Source organism: Cheilinus undulatus, linkage group 12 (assembly GCF_018320785.1).
Source record: "Cheilinus undulatus linkage group 12, ASM1832078v1, whole genome shotgun sequence".
Lineage (NCBI taxonomy): Eukaryota > Metazoa > Chordata > Actinopteri > Labriformes > Labridae > Cheilinus > Cheilinus undulatus.
In genome coordinates this window covers 19,156,445-19,171,981 of record NC_054876.1, presented here as the reverse complement: position 1 = coordinate 19,171,981, position 15,537 = coordinate 19,156,445, and the positions used below count along the sequence as shown (strand labels likewise).

Below are 15,537 nucleotides of genomic sequence, written 5' to 3'. Positions count from 1 at the left end.
TTTTGTGTGGTTAGCTTTAGCTCCGTTGGCTTCATAGCACCATTATCTACGTAGCTTACGCAGCTAATGGAGCTATGTAAGCTACGCTGGCTGTGTTGGAAGGTTTTAATGGAGGACAAGCTTTGTTCCTGTAAGCAGACTGTTTACTCGGCTTTATTAAACATTTTGTAATCAGGTTTTGCAGGTCAGGTTTTGGACTTTTAACCCTTGGTATCCTAACCCTACCTAAACCCTTGCCCTAATTCCAAACAGAAGTTTAATAAGATTTTATTTTAAAGTTTTAGCATCTGTTTCTATTCTGAGCCAACAGCATCTCAGATGAATGGTCGTGAGAGTAATGAACACGCAGCAGCCAGATTGTGTTGATTAGCTTCCTGGCTAACATTTGCTTGCATGGCTCTGATCAGCTTTGGAGCAGATAAAAAGACTTTTGTGACAGGTAGGATCGCCTTACACCAGATATAACTGCCCAAACAGTTACGTTCAACTGGTCTGGCTTGTAAATATTTTCAAACAGAAAACAAAAATAAACCTGTGTTTTTGTTACTTGTTCTGTTTGATACGTGTTTAAATCTAAATAAAAATTCATCTGAAAAGAAAGAAAAAGTAAATAATCTGATTTACAAATTCTTCTCTGAAATCACAAGCCTGTTCAAAAAACTCAAATCAAAGTTGAAGGAACAGTTTAATGTATTTCTAGTGTTTATATATAAAGTACATGACCTCCTTTCCATCTGCTGGTTTTTACTTTTTCCTAGACTACATGACAGCTGCTCTTCCACACAGCAGACGAACTCTCTTCTAGAGCAAAGGCTTCAGTTAGTGGTAAGAATGGAACAATCCTCTTAGAAACATGCATTGAGACAGGTAGGAGACTGATGAGTAGATAACTTGTCATATGTCTTTCTTTGTCAGGCCCAGAGTATGGAAGGAGAACGTGAGAGGTTGAACCGGCGTATTTCAGCGCTGACAGAGAAGCTCGCTGAAGCAAAACTTGCCAACAGCATTGAGGCATTCAGTGTAAGATCTATATATTTCTATATGTACATTTAAAAGCAAATAGTGACACCAATATGCATGCATGAGCAGAGGCAGAAGAGGAAAGCCATTGAGGGCCACAAAGACAGAAAAATATTCTGACGTATTCTTTCATTAAACAATAAATGAATGATTTGTATCTTTTCATAACTCTAGGGAACTTTGCTACTGCAAAGAAATGACCATGATTTTCAGTCAGATGAAACCTTGAACCAGGTGGGCCATCCCATCACCCCTCCTCCAATCGAGTTCATGGACAACCACAACAGCTTTGTAAAAGTCCAAGCTGGGGGACAGGAGCTTCCTCTGGGCTCAGTACCAGAGGAGGAGGAGTCTGATTGGTCAGAGCCAGGAGAAGAGACCCCACGTTTCATCCTGACTGGATCGAACCGAGGTCCAGTCTGGAGACACCAGGACGGAGACATGGACAAAGACAGTGAGTCAGGGGGAGAGGACATTTTCAGTCAACTTTCTCCACGTCCGCTGCAGATTCCTCACCTCCAGTTCACCATCCACAATGAGAATCTGTCTGATGGCATGGCAGGTGAGGGCACTTACAGGATAGCCACAAGTCCAACCCTGGGCTCCACTATCTTGATTCGATCGGCCAGCATTGAAGATATCCCTCATGCACACCATGAAATGCAACAGGAGCTCCTAGGCACAGAGGCTCTCATGGACCTTCATCAGCATGAGGATGAAGCTACAGAGGATTTAGATAACCAGATCATACATCACTGGAGAGGAAGCAATGACATAGCTATTGCAAGGCCGATGTCGGAGGAAGAAAGCAGGCTGGTTAGCCTGCAGTCAGCCGAGATGATGCTCAACCACTTCATCTGTGAGCATCAGGCTGCTGAAGGTAATGTCCAGGGCATAGCGGAGGTGCACGGCTGGCCAGGAGGAATCCCAGATGAGGTGTGGAAAGGAGAACGCACACAGCTGTGAAAGAAACATGTGTGCACTATTTCCAAAACACTGAATTACCCTGCTCTTTATTTACAAGACACGTCCACTGAAGCTGTGTTTTAGAAGCTTAGAACCACTTAATAACCTGTAATGTAAGGAGTGTTAGCCTTTGATGTAAACTGTAATTTCTTGTAATTTACTTTGATTGTAAAAATTCTGCACTCATACGAATAGTCATGCAACACTTAAATAAGCTTGTAATAGCCTGTAAATAATATAAGTTAAAGTTGAGTCGGAAGCAGATGAAAATGTTTTATTTAAATAGAAAATATATTTTTCTGAACCTTCAAACATCCTCTGCTGCAACATTTAGACATTTATTGGTGACATTTGAATGTGTATTTTTGTTGTATAAAGCTGTAATGTAGCTTATAATTTTGTGCTACTTTCTCTATGACCAAAGTATGTGTTCAGGTTAGTTGTTTGCTTAACTGCATGAAATAATGTGTATTTATGTGTAGTAAAAATGTAGTGTTTAATGTTACACTTCACTTAATCCTGTTGCAAAAAGAGACCTAACAGGCATGCACTACACACTGAATTATAGTACAATCAAATCTGACTTCATAAAATATTTAAAGTATGCTTACTGTACAAGTATGGTTATGAAATAGCTTTTAATATGTGTATGTGTAAAACTAATGATAGTATATTTCCACTGCTAACAATAGTAAACATCTCTAAATAAGTTAGTGCAACTGCACCAACTGAAATGTGTAAATATCATCCATTTAACTCCACCCATTAACATGTAATAGACTACTGGGAGAAATAAAAATACAGAAAACTCAACTGTTTTCATTTTTTTTTTAAATTTTTTTGTGAAATACAAGAACAAATGTTGTACTTGCTACTCTTACGAAACCACCAAACTGGCCTGTGTTATATTAGCTTAGCATGACTAGCATAGAGCCCCTTTCCATTAAAGCCCTCTAACAAATAAATACTATATAGACAAATCTATTTGGCTGTTAATTAAATTGAGAGGGGTTTCAATTAGACCTGTTGCCATAAGTGTATGAAATCAAGCACGTAGCCACACAGTCTTCATGACTAGGTACTTGATTTTGTTTCCTAAATGTTTGTAAATTTACAAACCTCCCTGCTAGATATTCCACTGTCAACTGTAAGTAAGAATATTAGAAAGAGGAAGTGTTTAGGAACAACAGCAACTCAACCAAGACCGCAGAGCAGGGTCAATGATGGCCAGTTTTCAAGCTTAAGACGCACGTGGACATTTTCTTTTTAGCACAGACACCTTTTTATTCTTTAAAAAGGGTAAACAATTCATTCCATTTTCACAGCCAGGAGCTGGGAAACAGAGCTGACCAAGTTGTGCTGGGTGAAAGCTGCCAAGTACAGTCAAAGCTGAGGGGTGCTTTGTTTCAGAAAAGGAAAATTTGTTATTTTTTAAAGAAAACACTTTTGTCAGGGAGCGCAGATGGTCGAGTGGTTTCAGGCGCTACCCATGTGCGCAGGTGGCCGGGGTTTGAATCTGGCCTGTGGCCCTTTACCGCATGTCTCTCCCCACTCTCTTCCCTGTTTCTGAGTCTACCCACTGTCCTTGCTGTATCAAATAAAGGCACGAAAAGGCCCAAAAATAAATCTAAAAAGAACACGCTTTTGTTTTGACATCCTTTAGTACATGTTAGCGTAATTTACAGTAAAGAAAGTTTACTCCTGAGCCTTAACTGATGGACTGTGCGGTCATTCAAGAGTGTTAAATGAAATGTGACCCGGTAAGGGCATGCCCCAGACAGGATCATGCCCTGGAGCAATAACTTTCAAGTACCCCTGTCTGCTACTCTGCAAACCCACCAACACAACCAGCATGTCCATGTGGGCCTCATATGGGTTATCTGTTGGATGCAATATGGGTCCCATGTGGGCTTGCCTGCAGGTTCCATGTTGGTTCCACCTGGGATTGTCCATGAGGACTTGAAGTGGGAATCAACCCACATGGGATGCATACAGGGCCCATCTCAAGAGATCGCAGGGATCCCAACACCACCATTGGCAGCCTTGCTAAGAACTGACAGGAAACCATCTCCACTAGCACTAGGCAGTGGACCATGATGCAGATCTGTCTTCTTTTATTCTACATAGGGACAATCAACATAGACGGAGGTTTTTGATTAGATCAGTCTATTGGCCTTACTGTGAGAGAGAGAAGAATTCCTGACAGATGATTATCTCAAGAGGTAAAGCAGTAACTTCTGTCTTGACAGATCTCTCTTTCAGTGTTGGTGTTTTATTCCTGACTGAGTCCATTTCCACTTTATCTTGTCTGTCTACAGCCCATTTTACTTTTTGTTTGCAGTGTTAAACAGATATCTCTTAATTAGATCACAGTCTAATGCATTCATTTAGGGGAGTTCAGGCTGCCACTGCTTACCTGTTAGTTTTCTTTATTGTGTGTTTACAAATTACTTTAAAGAGTATATAAAGACCCAAACACATTTTATGGAGGTTTTACTTTTACTTTTTTCTGCTTCTTTCTCTATCTCTTTTACAGCACACAATAGGGAAGATATATGAAATTAAATGCATGAATGTACATTTAAATCCTGGAGTGAGCAAATACTGTTGGATTTTTTTTGCCTGAAAATGACTGATACAATCAACTGACAAATGTAAGAACAGATTTTTTCCTCATAAACAGTTTCATTGACAATAAAGGCAATAGTAGTTTTCACTCTGACCTAACAACTTCTTTGAAAACACTGTATCAGCTGTAAATACTTTCTAAACAAAAAGTTATTACCTGGCTGTCTGTGTGTAAATCTATGAATGTCATTTCTATATCCTTCCACTTCAAATATGCACCAAAAAGTCAGAGGCCTCAACCGTGCCGAGTAAAAATACTCTTGCAAATTAGGCAAGGACATTCCATCTCATCAGATTTTCATGCACAATCATCTCTAGGGTTTACAGAGAATGGCCAGAAAAATGGAGGGGAAGATGTGTGGACAAAAATTCCTTGTTGATGTTAGATGTTAGAGATGATAGAAAGGCATGGTGTACCTAATAAAGTGGCCGGTGAGTGTATTTTTAAATATCATAACTTGCATCTCAATAATTGTCTCATTTTTAATTCTAGTCACTCTCTAATTTTGAGTTGTTCGTTATCAAGCATGAATTAGTTGTGATGCAAGCATCACTGTTACAAAGTCAGTGCCCTATATCTGAACCTCTGTCATGTTCAATTAGCATCGTCACCTCTGTGTCCCTCTGTATAAGTGGTGGGTGCTGAGCAGACAATGGCCTGGATTCATGGACAGCTGTAAGAGGATAGGTAAGTATTAGAGGTAAGACGCTCCCAGAGCCCAAGTTTGCCAAATCCAGTGTGCCAAATCTAGATTGTGGCACGCTGGAGGATACGTAGAGTTCAGTGGAGGTAACTGGACTTTTCAGTATTTATTTATACCCAATTAAGGTGAGTTTAGATAGATTATCATCAAGTTAACTTCAGACAATAACTTTAGATTAGAAAAGCTTGTTGTTTAAGAAAAGGATTTTGTGCTAAACTATTTTAACATGCTTAGTTATTACTGAAAAATATTTTATCAGTCCGGTTTGATTGTAGTTCAACTTTTCCAGCTATTTTATTTTTCAAATGTAAAGCTGACTCCAACATTCTCTCCTTAATCCCCAAGACCTTCAAAGTCTTAGCCTTCTCTTTTCCTTCCTTCTTACAGACACGGTACATCATCGTCTCTCGTTGCCTTATCACTCTCCTTCCCCTACTCCCCCTGTAAGACTCACATTCCCTCGCTGCAACCATGGTGGTGATGAAGATGAAGTTCCCCTTTCAGAAAAGGGTGAAGCTCGCCCAGGGCCTGTGGATGCTCTCCTGGAGCGCCACAGTAGCCGGAGCACTGACCTTCAGCCTGGGCTGCATCCTCAAGACAGAGCTGCACAGGAGAGCAGAGGTACTTGAAAAGCTCTTTAACAGAACTGTCAAGCCTCATAATAACATAGTATTGCTTTTTAAACAAACAATAGTCATCACTACCGATGTACGACAAGATATCACGTTTGAGAGTCTCAGTTGTGTTTTATAATTAGACTGTGTTCATTCATGACTGATAAAGTACTTATGACTTTAAATTTCAAGTTGTTATTGTCTGCAAGGATGGCTTATCAGGTTGTGTTAAGCTGAGTGGATTTCATTAAGATATCTGCTGTCAGCTGCATCTTTAAATGTCTTTTTGTTAGACATGAAAAAGCATCTTTAAAGAGTGAAGTCCCTGTAATAGAGTCAATAAACATCATTATGAATAGAGAAAAATAAGCTAGATAATACATTACCTCTGGTCCTGACACATTATTTAATAAACTCGGCTCTGTCAAATTTAATCATCCTAATCCCTAAGTATGAATGTGGTCAACACTACTTTGAATTTGATGAACTGACACAATTTTGCTTCTAAAATATAATATAATAAATATTAAAATATTGTGAAGAGTGTTTTTTCAAATGTTTTGCTTTTGATTCAAACAATTACAATTGCAATCTAAAATTTCTAATTCAGTAGAAAAAGCAAAAATACAGTTGTTACACTTGTAAGAGATGGACAAGTTTGTATATTAATAAAAGGAAAATGTAGTTCTGGTAAAACTGATGCTATACTAAAGCTACATCACAGCAGTGTAGGCAGCCATTGCTTCCCTCCCAAAGTTACTGCCTCTTTCTTCTCAAATGACCCTGATTGGTCCAATCAGTGTTCAGTTTAGCACAAATGTTGTGGATTGGTGCTTTTCTAGCTGAATATGCCTGATGACAGAGATGGAGCCTGGCAAATCTATGGTCACATTCCTTCCATTTCTTGATGATTATTTTAACTGAACTCCAGGGGATGTTCGGTGCCTTGGACACTTTTTGTATCCATCCCCTGACCTATACTTTTCAATAACCTTTTCTTTGAGTTGTTTGGAGTATTCTTTTGTCTTCATGGTGTAATGGTAGCCAGGGATACTAATTAACCAGTGACTGAACCTTCCAGACAAAGGTGTCTTTTGACTACAATCACTTGAGACACATTTACTGCACTCAGTTCTTTTGGGTGTTACTAGATGAACATATTTTTTACTGTGTGGGAGTATTTAGCAGTTTTTTTGTATGATTGTGTTAATTGTCTCCGTAACTCTGCTGTAGATGCCCTTGAGCTAAACAGTGATCCTGAAGGACGTAATGTGAGCTGCTCAGAGCTCGATGTCTCCGATTCATCTGTGGGGGTTTCAATTATGAATGATGATGTGACTAGCTGTGGTGACAAGAGATTTCCTCTGATTATCAACGGTTGAACCTTCTACTTGACTGAACTTCCAGGGCTCAACAACACTCTGACTGAGTTGTATTTTTAGCATTGACAATACATCTTAGAAATGGACATCCTCAAAATGTGTAAAGGGCTGTTTTTGCCCCTTGAGAGGGTTACTCTGTAGCCTGATTTCTAGCATCAGTTCTCCACATTTTAGTTGTTCTACAGTCATGAAGTGGATTAGAGCTTCTTATTTTCTGCCTTTTTGGATTTCTGTTTGATCCATCAAGAGCACCTTTATCGCCTTAAACGTATGAGCACTTCATTTTCCTTTCAGCTCTTTAATACAAAAAAAGGACAGCAGAGTTGAAAATCGGGCTAAAACAGCTCCTCACAGGTTAATGTGTCAAGAGTAAGGCCACAGTAGGGAACATTTCCTTCACCATATTTGATGCCACAAGCCTATTTATCTCAGCTTTTGTGGTTACCTGTGGTTGTCGCTAAAAATCTAGCTTTGTCCTCTTGGTAGGTGTCAGCTTCATGCAGTTATCTTGAGCCCCACTGGGGCTCTCGGGGTCTTTAGCTTCTAGCTTTGTGTTGCTACCTTTGCAGGTTTTAAAATATATATTCTTTTCCTTTTGTATAACAAATTCAAAATAGTGTTCATATCTCTCATATCATACCTCTTAAGATTACATAGGTTTTTTTGGACTAATTCACAGGTGATGGATAACTCAGACATTCATGTGGTGCCCAACACTCTCATGATCGTTGGTCTGGCCTCTTTGGGAATCAACTACTTTGCTTCAAAGATCTGTCAGGATGCTCTGGATGCCGGGCGATTTCCTCGCTGGAAAAACTTCCTGAAGCCATATTTTGCCGTCTCATCTTTCTTCACTGTGCTCATGCTGCTGGCTGTCATCATGAGCTATGCCATGACAGGCAGTCTGGAATCTTCTCTGAAGGGCGGCCTGAGGAATGGCATCCGTTTCTACAAGGATACAGACACACCCGGACGCTGCTTCCAGAAACAAAACATCGACCACCTGCAGATGGACTTTCAGTGCTGTGGAAACAACGACTTTAGGGACTGGTTTGAAGTCCAGTGGATCAGTAATAGATACCTTGATTTCAGCTCAAAGGAAGTGAAAGAGTAAGTTTTGCACAATACTTTGTGTACTTCCAAGATTTTACTATCCATACATAATTCTGGAGAAACAGGTGCATCCTATTATGGTCATTTAACTGTAAAGAATAATAAAACTACATGTAACAAGCTGAAACATATTTGTCACTGTCCTCAGCCGCATCAAAAGCAACGTGGATGGTCGTTACTTGGTTGATGGAGTCCCTTTTAGTTGCTGCAACCCCAGCTCTCCTCGGCCGTGCATCCAGTATCAGCTCACCAACAACTCTGCTCACTATAACTATGACTACCAAACCGAAGAGCTCAACATCTACCTCCGAGGCTGCAGAGAAGCCCTGCTTAACTATTACATGGGCATGATGAACACTATTGGGGCTGGAGTGCTGTCAGTGTTCCTCTTACAGGTGCAGTACAAGAAAATTTACAACAGTTTTCAATGTAATTTCAGGCAGAGCTGATAAAGCTCAGGTGCATTTTGAATTTGAAAGATGTTCAAATTATGCACAGATTTTTCAAGGGTATTAGATTAATATCTTAGATTTTATTCACAGTAGAACAAAAAAACATATCAGATGTTAAACTGAGACATTTTATCATTTTATTAAAATGTGAGAAGACCAGCTGCTGGAGTTTTGGGAGAGGAATGTTGTCCCATTTGTGTCTGATGGAGGATTCTGCTCAACAGTCTGGGTCTTCTTTGCTGGATTTTTCCTTTAATGATGCTCCAAATGTTTTCTATTGGTGAACGGTCTGGACTGCAGGCACACCAGTTAAACACACAGACTCATCTACTGTTAAGCCATGCTTGTGTCATGGATGTGGTTTAGTATTTTCTTGCTGAAATATGCATGGCCTTCCCTGAAAGAAATGTTGTCTGGATGGGAGCATATGTTGCTCTAAAAACCTTTACTTCAGCATTGCCCACGCCGTAAGCACCAATGCATCCCCATACTATCAGAAATGCAGGTTTTTGAACTGTGTACTGATAACAAGCTGGACAGTCCCTCTCTCTTTAGTCTAAAGGACACAGTGTCTGTGGTTTCCAAAAATAATCTCTAATTTGGGGCCATCTGACCACAGAACAGTTTTCCATTTTGCCTTGGTCCATTTTAATGACCTTTGGCCCGGAGAAGACAGCGATGTCTGTGCATCATCTTCACATATGGTTACTTCTTTGTATGATACAGCTTTAAATTGAATTTGTGGGTGGCACGGTCAAATGTGTTGATTTCCGGAAGTGTTCCTGAGCCCATGCAGTGATTTCTAGTACAGAATTGGACCTGTTTTTAATGCAGTGCCCACGGAGTTCCTGAAGATCACCAGCATCAAATATTGATCTTTGCTCTTGTCCCTTGCTCACAGAGATTTATCCAGATTCTCTGAATCTCTTGATGATACTATGACATGTAAATGGTGGGATATTTAGTCTTCAAAATTCTTGTTAATGAACATTTTCCACAATTGTTCCACAATTTTTAGATGCAATTTATAGCAGATTGGTGAACCTCTGCCCATCTTTACTTCAGAGAGACTCTGCCCCTCTAAAATGCTCCTTTGATACCCAGTCATGTTACTGACCTGTTGCCAATTAACCCTAATCAGTTTGAAATGTCCCTCCAGCTGCTTTTCATAAGTACCACTTACTTTCCCAGCCTTCAATGCGTCGCTACTTTTTTGAGATGTGTTGCTGCAGTCAAATTCAAAATGAGCTAATGTTTTTTTAGGACATGATAAAATATCTCAGTTTCAACATCTGATATGTTGTTTATCCTCTGTTGTGAATAAAACAGGTTTGTGAGATTTGCAAATCATTGCGTTCTGTTTTAATTTGCATTTTACACAGCACCCCAACTTTTTTGGAATTTGTGCTGTATATGGTGTTCCAAACATGTAACGCATTAATTGTTTTTGTAATTGATTATGGGCTTGTTCTTTTTACTTGCAAAATATCCCAGTGATCACAGTAGCATTAGAAATGAGAGACACTTTGATGTCCACCTGAGAACAAATAGAGCTTTGTTCAGAATAGTTTACAAGGCTTAATTAGGGTGAGCATCAGCTGATCTCTCTCTGATTCTATGTGAGTCTATGTTACTCCTTACCAGTGTTAGTCTTCCCCATTTCTAACTCCATTTCTTCCCCTGTTCTCCATCCCTTCCAGGGCTCTGTGCTGGTCAGCCTGCGGTTCCTGCAGACATCCATGGAGGCTGTGGCAGGGAAGGAAAACACTGAGATTGAGACAGAGGGGTATCTACTGGAGAAAGGAGTGAAAGAAACCATCATGGAGTTTGTTGATCCTTTAATGAAGTTCCTCCTGCTCACAAACAAGGTGGATGAGGGTGCTTCAACTAGCACTGATGCTGCCCCACCTACAACCTAAACAATGGAGGACATAGTCACATGTAAATATTTTTTTTCAGAGAGAGGGAAATTAAAGGAGGACTAAGTTTGACAATAAACTTTCATTGAATTTGAGAGAGTAAGAGTTAGCATTTTCTATTGTCAGATGACCAAAACTGGTAAAATAAATGTAAACCATTCTAAATTCAACTGTAGTTTTCCATCTTAATATCATAAACTGAATACAAAACATAAGTAGCAATATCCAAAGAAGTGACTGTATCATATTTACTGTTTATAATTAACTCTTAAATACACTTTATATTGAACAATGTTCAAAAATATTCAAAGCACATTATTTTATTTTTAGTATACCATATTTTGGGGTAGCAGTAGCTCAGTCTGTGTGGACTTGGATTAAACCTGAGGGTCACTGATTCAAGTCCCAGTGCAGACCAAAGTGTTGAATTGGTTGAGTCTCTGAAGAGGTGCCAGCTAACTTCCCAAGCACTGCTGAGGTGCCCTTGAGTAAGGCATGTGTAAGTAGAAAGTTTAAAATAACGGAGTGTAAAAATTCTATTTCCCCTCTGGGATTAATAAAATACCTTTTTTTTCTTCTTCTTCTTCTTCTTTTTTCTCTTATTTAAATGAAAGAAAACTCTCCATTGTTGCACTTCTTTTTTTTTTTTTTTTTTGCAAATTCACCAACTCCTTTTAGTGCGTTTTAATTCTGATAATGTCTTACTATTCTCACAACTTAAACTCAATGGAGCAATCACCACTCAGTCAGCAGGTAAACAGAAGTTAATGAGGCTGTGTACACAAAGGGTGTTTGTTCATACAGGATGCAAGGCTGACTTTAGAGACATAAGGCACAATGCTCTACTGTGTCACTTGTCTGTGACAATACAGGACATCAGAGTTTGGAGTTACAGTTTGCGAGTTATTTTATCCTGACACGCCAGATAGACTGTTTCATATATCAATTATTTTACATTCATCTGGGAAACCTCCCATACAAAGTGGTGAGGGCAGGAGTTTTCAAAAAATCTTGGAAGGTGATTGGACGAACATCAGGTCTGTCAAGGTCATTAAGGGACAATCAGAACAACAAGACAAACAGGCATGGACAGCTCCAGTAGTAACCTGAGCTCGACAGACAGGCACTGCCATAGTTTATGAACGGTGGAGCTTGTTGGTGGATAAAACTCATGCCAGGGCCGGTCGGGTGAAGAGCAAAAACATTGTCTTTGCCAAAGGGAAGCATTTGGTGTAGCCCTTTGCTCTTTTTTAAAAAAGAAATGTTGTCCAGTTCTGATAAAACTGCTGCTATATTATGGCTACATCCAAGCTAATCACTAATCGGCGGCAAACGTTGTATAAACAACTAAATAGCAATAATACAACTACACACCACAAGTAATTATTGCAAACTCGTGCAGAAGCAGGTTCACAGAAAATCTTTTCCATCATAAGAAGCTTCAGTGCTGTTCTTTGCTCTTTATTTAAAGAAATGTGGTCCAGTTCTGATAAAACTACCGTTATACTAAAGCTACATCAAAGCTAACTGCTACACCATCAACAGCCATTGCTATTGGCTTCAGCACAACTAAACCCCGACCACAGCTACCACCTCATTCTCCTCAAATGATGCTGATTGGTCAGGTCCGTTCTCTGATCTGTCACAGTTGTTTCTTTGCAAGATAGATTTGCCTGACGACAGGCATGGAATCTGACAAATCCATCTGATTTGCAAAGTCAGAGTCACTTACTAGGTGTGTCTGAAACGGCATACTTCATATTCAAACATGTATACAACATACTAAGCTAACATTTGTGTGCTATTCAGCCATACTTAACAGTCTTTAATCTGCATACCACTGGATTTTTGTGTTTTAGCATATTTCTGTCTTTCTTCACTAGCTAACCTTACAACAATCCGGGGCAGCTATTAAAAGCAAAAGGAATTCAAATATTTGTAACATTAAAATACCTGTGGAGTCATTTGAGCGCGATTTAACAACATTTAAAACACATTACAGCACAGTTACTTAAACTTTTATGCTGCATGTTCATTGACCGGTGAGCTACTGGATAGTCTGAGAGCTCAAATCTATTGTTGGGCATGAAATTGAACGAAAGCTTAAGACCAAAAGGATTTGGCCTCTTACATTTTTCAGACCAGCGTGAGTACCTTGAACACATCTAGAGATTTATTACATACACAAAAATTACATCTATGAATTCACATTGGTTTCAGACATGACCATTGCCTTTTTTTTTTAACTCATATCCAAATATCTTCACGTCTGGTAATGCCTTCCAGAAGAGGAGGTCCTGCGTACTCTCCTCCTCCTCTTTCCCTGCTATCACTGTTAGGAGTAGGATTAAAAGGATGGATTAATCGATGTCTCTAATGCAGTGAAAGCTGTTAAGTGTGTCCTCTGTTCTGACACCTTTGTTTAAGCTTTTAATCCTATTTGTTAATACTAAACCTGCTGCTCTTGCAGATATACACCTGCGTCAGGTGGATGTAAGAGGCACTCAGGGACTATGCCATTAAGGATTAATTAGGTCTGAATAAAACTGGATTTCAAAAATGGTACAAATGTATTTTAAATACAAATGAGGTGTGAAGTGTTTTTTTCTTCATGCAAGTCTCTGAATTCAAGCCATGTATAGTTTTATTAAAGGTCTTTATAAAATCAGTTTTGAATGACTTCCCTTAGCAAAGCAGGCTTCTTTAGACTTAAACTAATGGTTGATTTTGATGTAAAATCACTAAAAATGTAAGAGACATCCCTTTTACTGTTATTACATAAGTTCATGTGTAAAAATCTTTCCTGTTGTAATGTCTAAGTAAATCATGACCTAGATTTCAGCGGTGTGTTTAATGAGCAATGGGTAACCCAAGCCGTGGAGAGAGCAATATCAAGGAGTTGATGATGAGCTCGACTGCAGGGTTCAGGGGTCTCTAAAAGGACTGATGGTGCTGGGACCAGTGGACAAGTTGGGGGCTGAGAGTCCAGCAGAAGTGTCATCTGAGGAGAGGATGAGGTGAGTGGGGCTCCTTATCTTCAGTGAAGGCCAATCTTAATGCTTCATGCATTTTGAACACTTATTGGTTTCTAATTTTTTAGCAGCAGTTTGTGGAAGATCCTTTTCTATTCCAACATGACTGTACCCCAGTGCACAAAGCAAGGACTATAAAGACATGGTTTGATGATGTTGGTGTGGAAGAACTTCACTGGCCCACACAGAGCCCTGACCCCAACCCAATCGAGCACCTTTGGGATTAAATGGAACACAAGCCAGACCTCATAAACTCTCTACAGAATGAATGGGCACAAATTCCCTCAGAAACACTCCAAAATCTTGGGAAAGTCTTCAAAGAAGAGTGGAGGCTGTACTAGCTGCAAAAGGGGGGGCAAATCTCTATTAATTATTATCATTATTATTATTATTATTTATCTATTTCTTTTTGCCTTCTTCTGCTATATCCGCAGATCATATTCCAGCTAATGAGTGCAGAAGAGGCTGGTTTTATCAGCCTTTAGAATGGAAAAGGTTCATTAGAAAATCAGCTGTCTTGCTGTTTTAAAGAACTCCACAGGGTGGCACCGGAGGGCCTTTTGTACGTTACAGGAAAGAAATGTGACAATGACTGATATGTAATTATTTAAAATAGGGATCCACACATACCAGAGGAGTATCTTTGCTACTTTAACAGTCACTACTTTGACTTGTTTTGCAACTCAAAAAAAAAAAAAATCAAGTTTATGAAATTTTCACCTGTGAGGTCTCAAAGTTAAAGCTTCATCAGATGTAAAACTAAATAGCAAGTTGATAAAATATAAAATCTCTACAAGCATGATGCTCATGATACCACATAAACAGACACCAAAACCATTCTGACTTTAAAAAGTGAGTGGTCAGCCAGGCCTTACCAAGTAAATAACTGGTTTTATGGCTCCAAATCAGAGATTAAAAAGGATTTAGTTCAGTAAGGAGCAGGTGATAAAAATTTTTGTTCAATCAATATCACAAACTGTTTGCAGATAAGTACAGCAGTTTCTTAAGGGCAAATTGTGCAGTGGAGGTCATCGTGTTTCCATGGATCCACAGTCCAAGTTAACACAAGACACAGACACCACGCATGTCATGATCAAAGCGTTGCCTTCACATGCATATCACATGGATGCACAGAGGTTGAGATTAGCCTCAGGGTGTGTGCAAATAATAGCTGCAGCACAACTGCCAGCTCTAGAGGTTTTCCCCTGGTCTCTTCTTATACAACCCTTTGCCTGAAACAGATTACAAAAGGACCTGAAATGAAATGACTTGGTCTCATTAGATGCTGGATGATATGGAGGCAGACATGTCTGATTGTCCTGCCTGATTTTGGGGGGGGGGGTTTAAGTGTTCATTTTGGCTGTTATTGTAAATTGAGTCATAAATCTTAAGATGAAAATGCTTTTAAGTTTTAGTCACATTTTAGTCATTTTCACTCGCCTGAAGTTTTTAATCTAGTTTTAGTTGATAAAAACTCATTAATGGTGAATGAAATGTCCTTACATTATAGTCTTTACTTTTAGTCAAAACGGTGATTTTCTTTGAACTAATTTCATGAACCATGTTCTTAAATTAATATAAATGAAAATGTAAAACCTCAGCTTATTTCTTCTTGGTTTTTTTTACCAATTATACACACAGTGGAGAAATATTATGGATATTCAATGGCGGACAGCCCAGCACATTTTACTATCGTTTTAGTCTCCA

The 15,537-nt window shown here is 39.2% G+C and overlaps 1 protein-coding gene across 1 annotated transcript; it reads left to right on the top strand.

Moving 5' to 3' along the window:
- The first annotated feature begins 5,789 nt into the window (after window positions 1-5,789).
- On the top strand, window positions 5,790-10,798 carry rom1a (retinal outer segment membrane protein 1a). Its single transcript, XM_041802125.1, has 4 exons — window positions 5,790-5,939; window positions 7,994-8,424; window positions 8,576-8,822; window positions 10,580-10,798. Exons 1-4 carry the CDS (start codon window positions 5,790-5,792, stop codon window positions 10,796-10,798), a joined length of 1,047 nt encoding a protein of 348 aa, XP_041658059.1.
- The last annotated feature ends 4,739 nt before the right edge of the window (window positions 10,799-15,537 follow it).

Bases quoted from the DNA above. Each gene is read 5' to 3' on its own strand.
- rom1a (XM_041802125.1), top strand. From the start codon at position 5,790: ATGGTGGTGATGAAGATGAAGTTCCCCTTTCAGAAAAGGGTGAAGCTC. The intron at 5,940-7,993 runs GTACTTGAAAAG...ACTAATTCACAG, and splicing joins AGCTGCACAGGAGAGCAGAG to GTGATGGATAACTCAGACAT. The intron at 8,425-8,575 runs GTAAGTTTTGCA...CACTGTCCTCAG, and splicing joins AGCTCAAAGGAAGTGAAAGA to CCGCATCAAAAGCAACGTGG.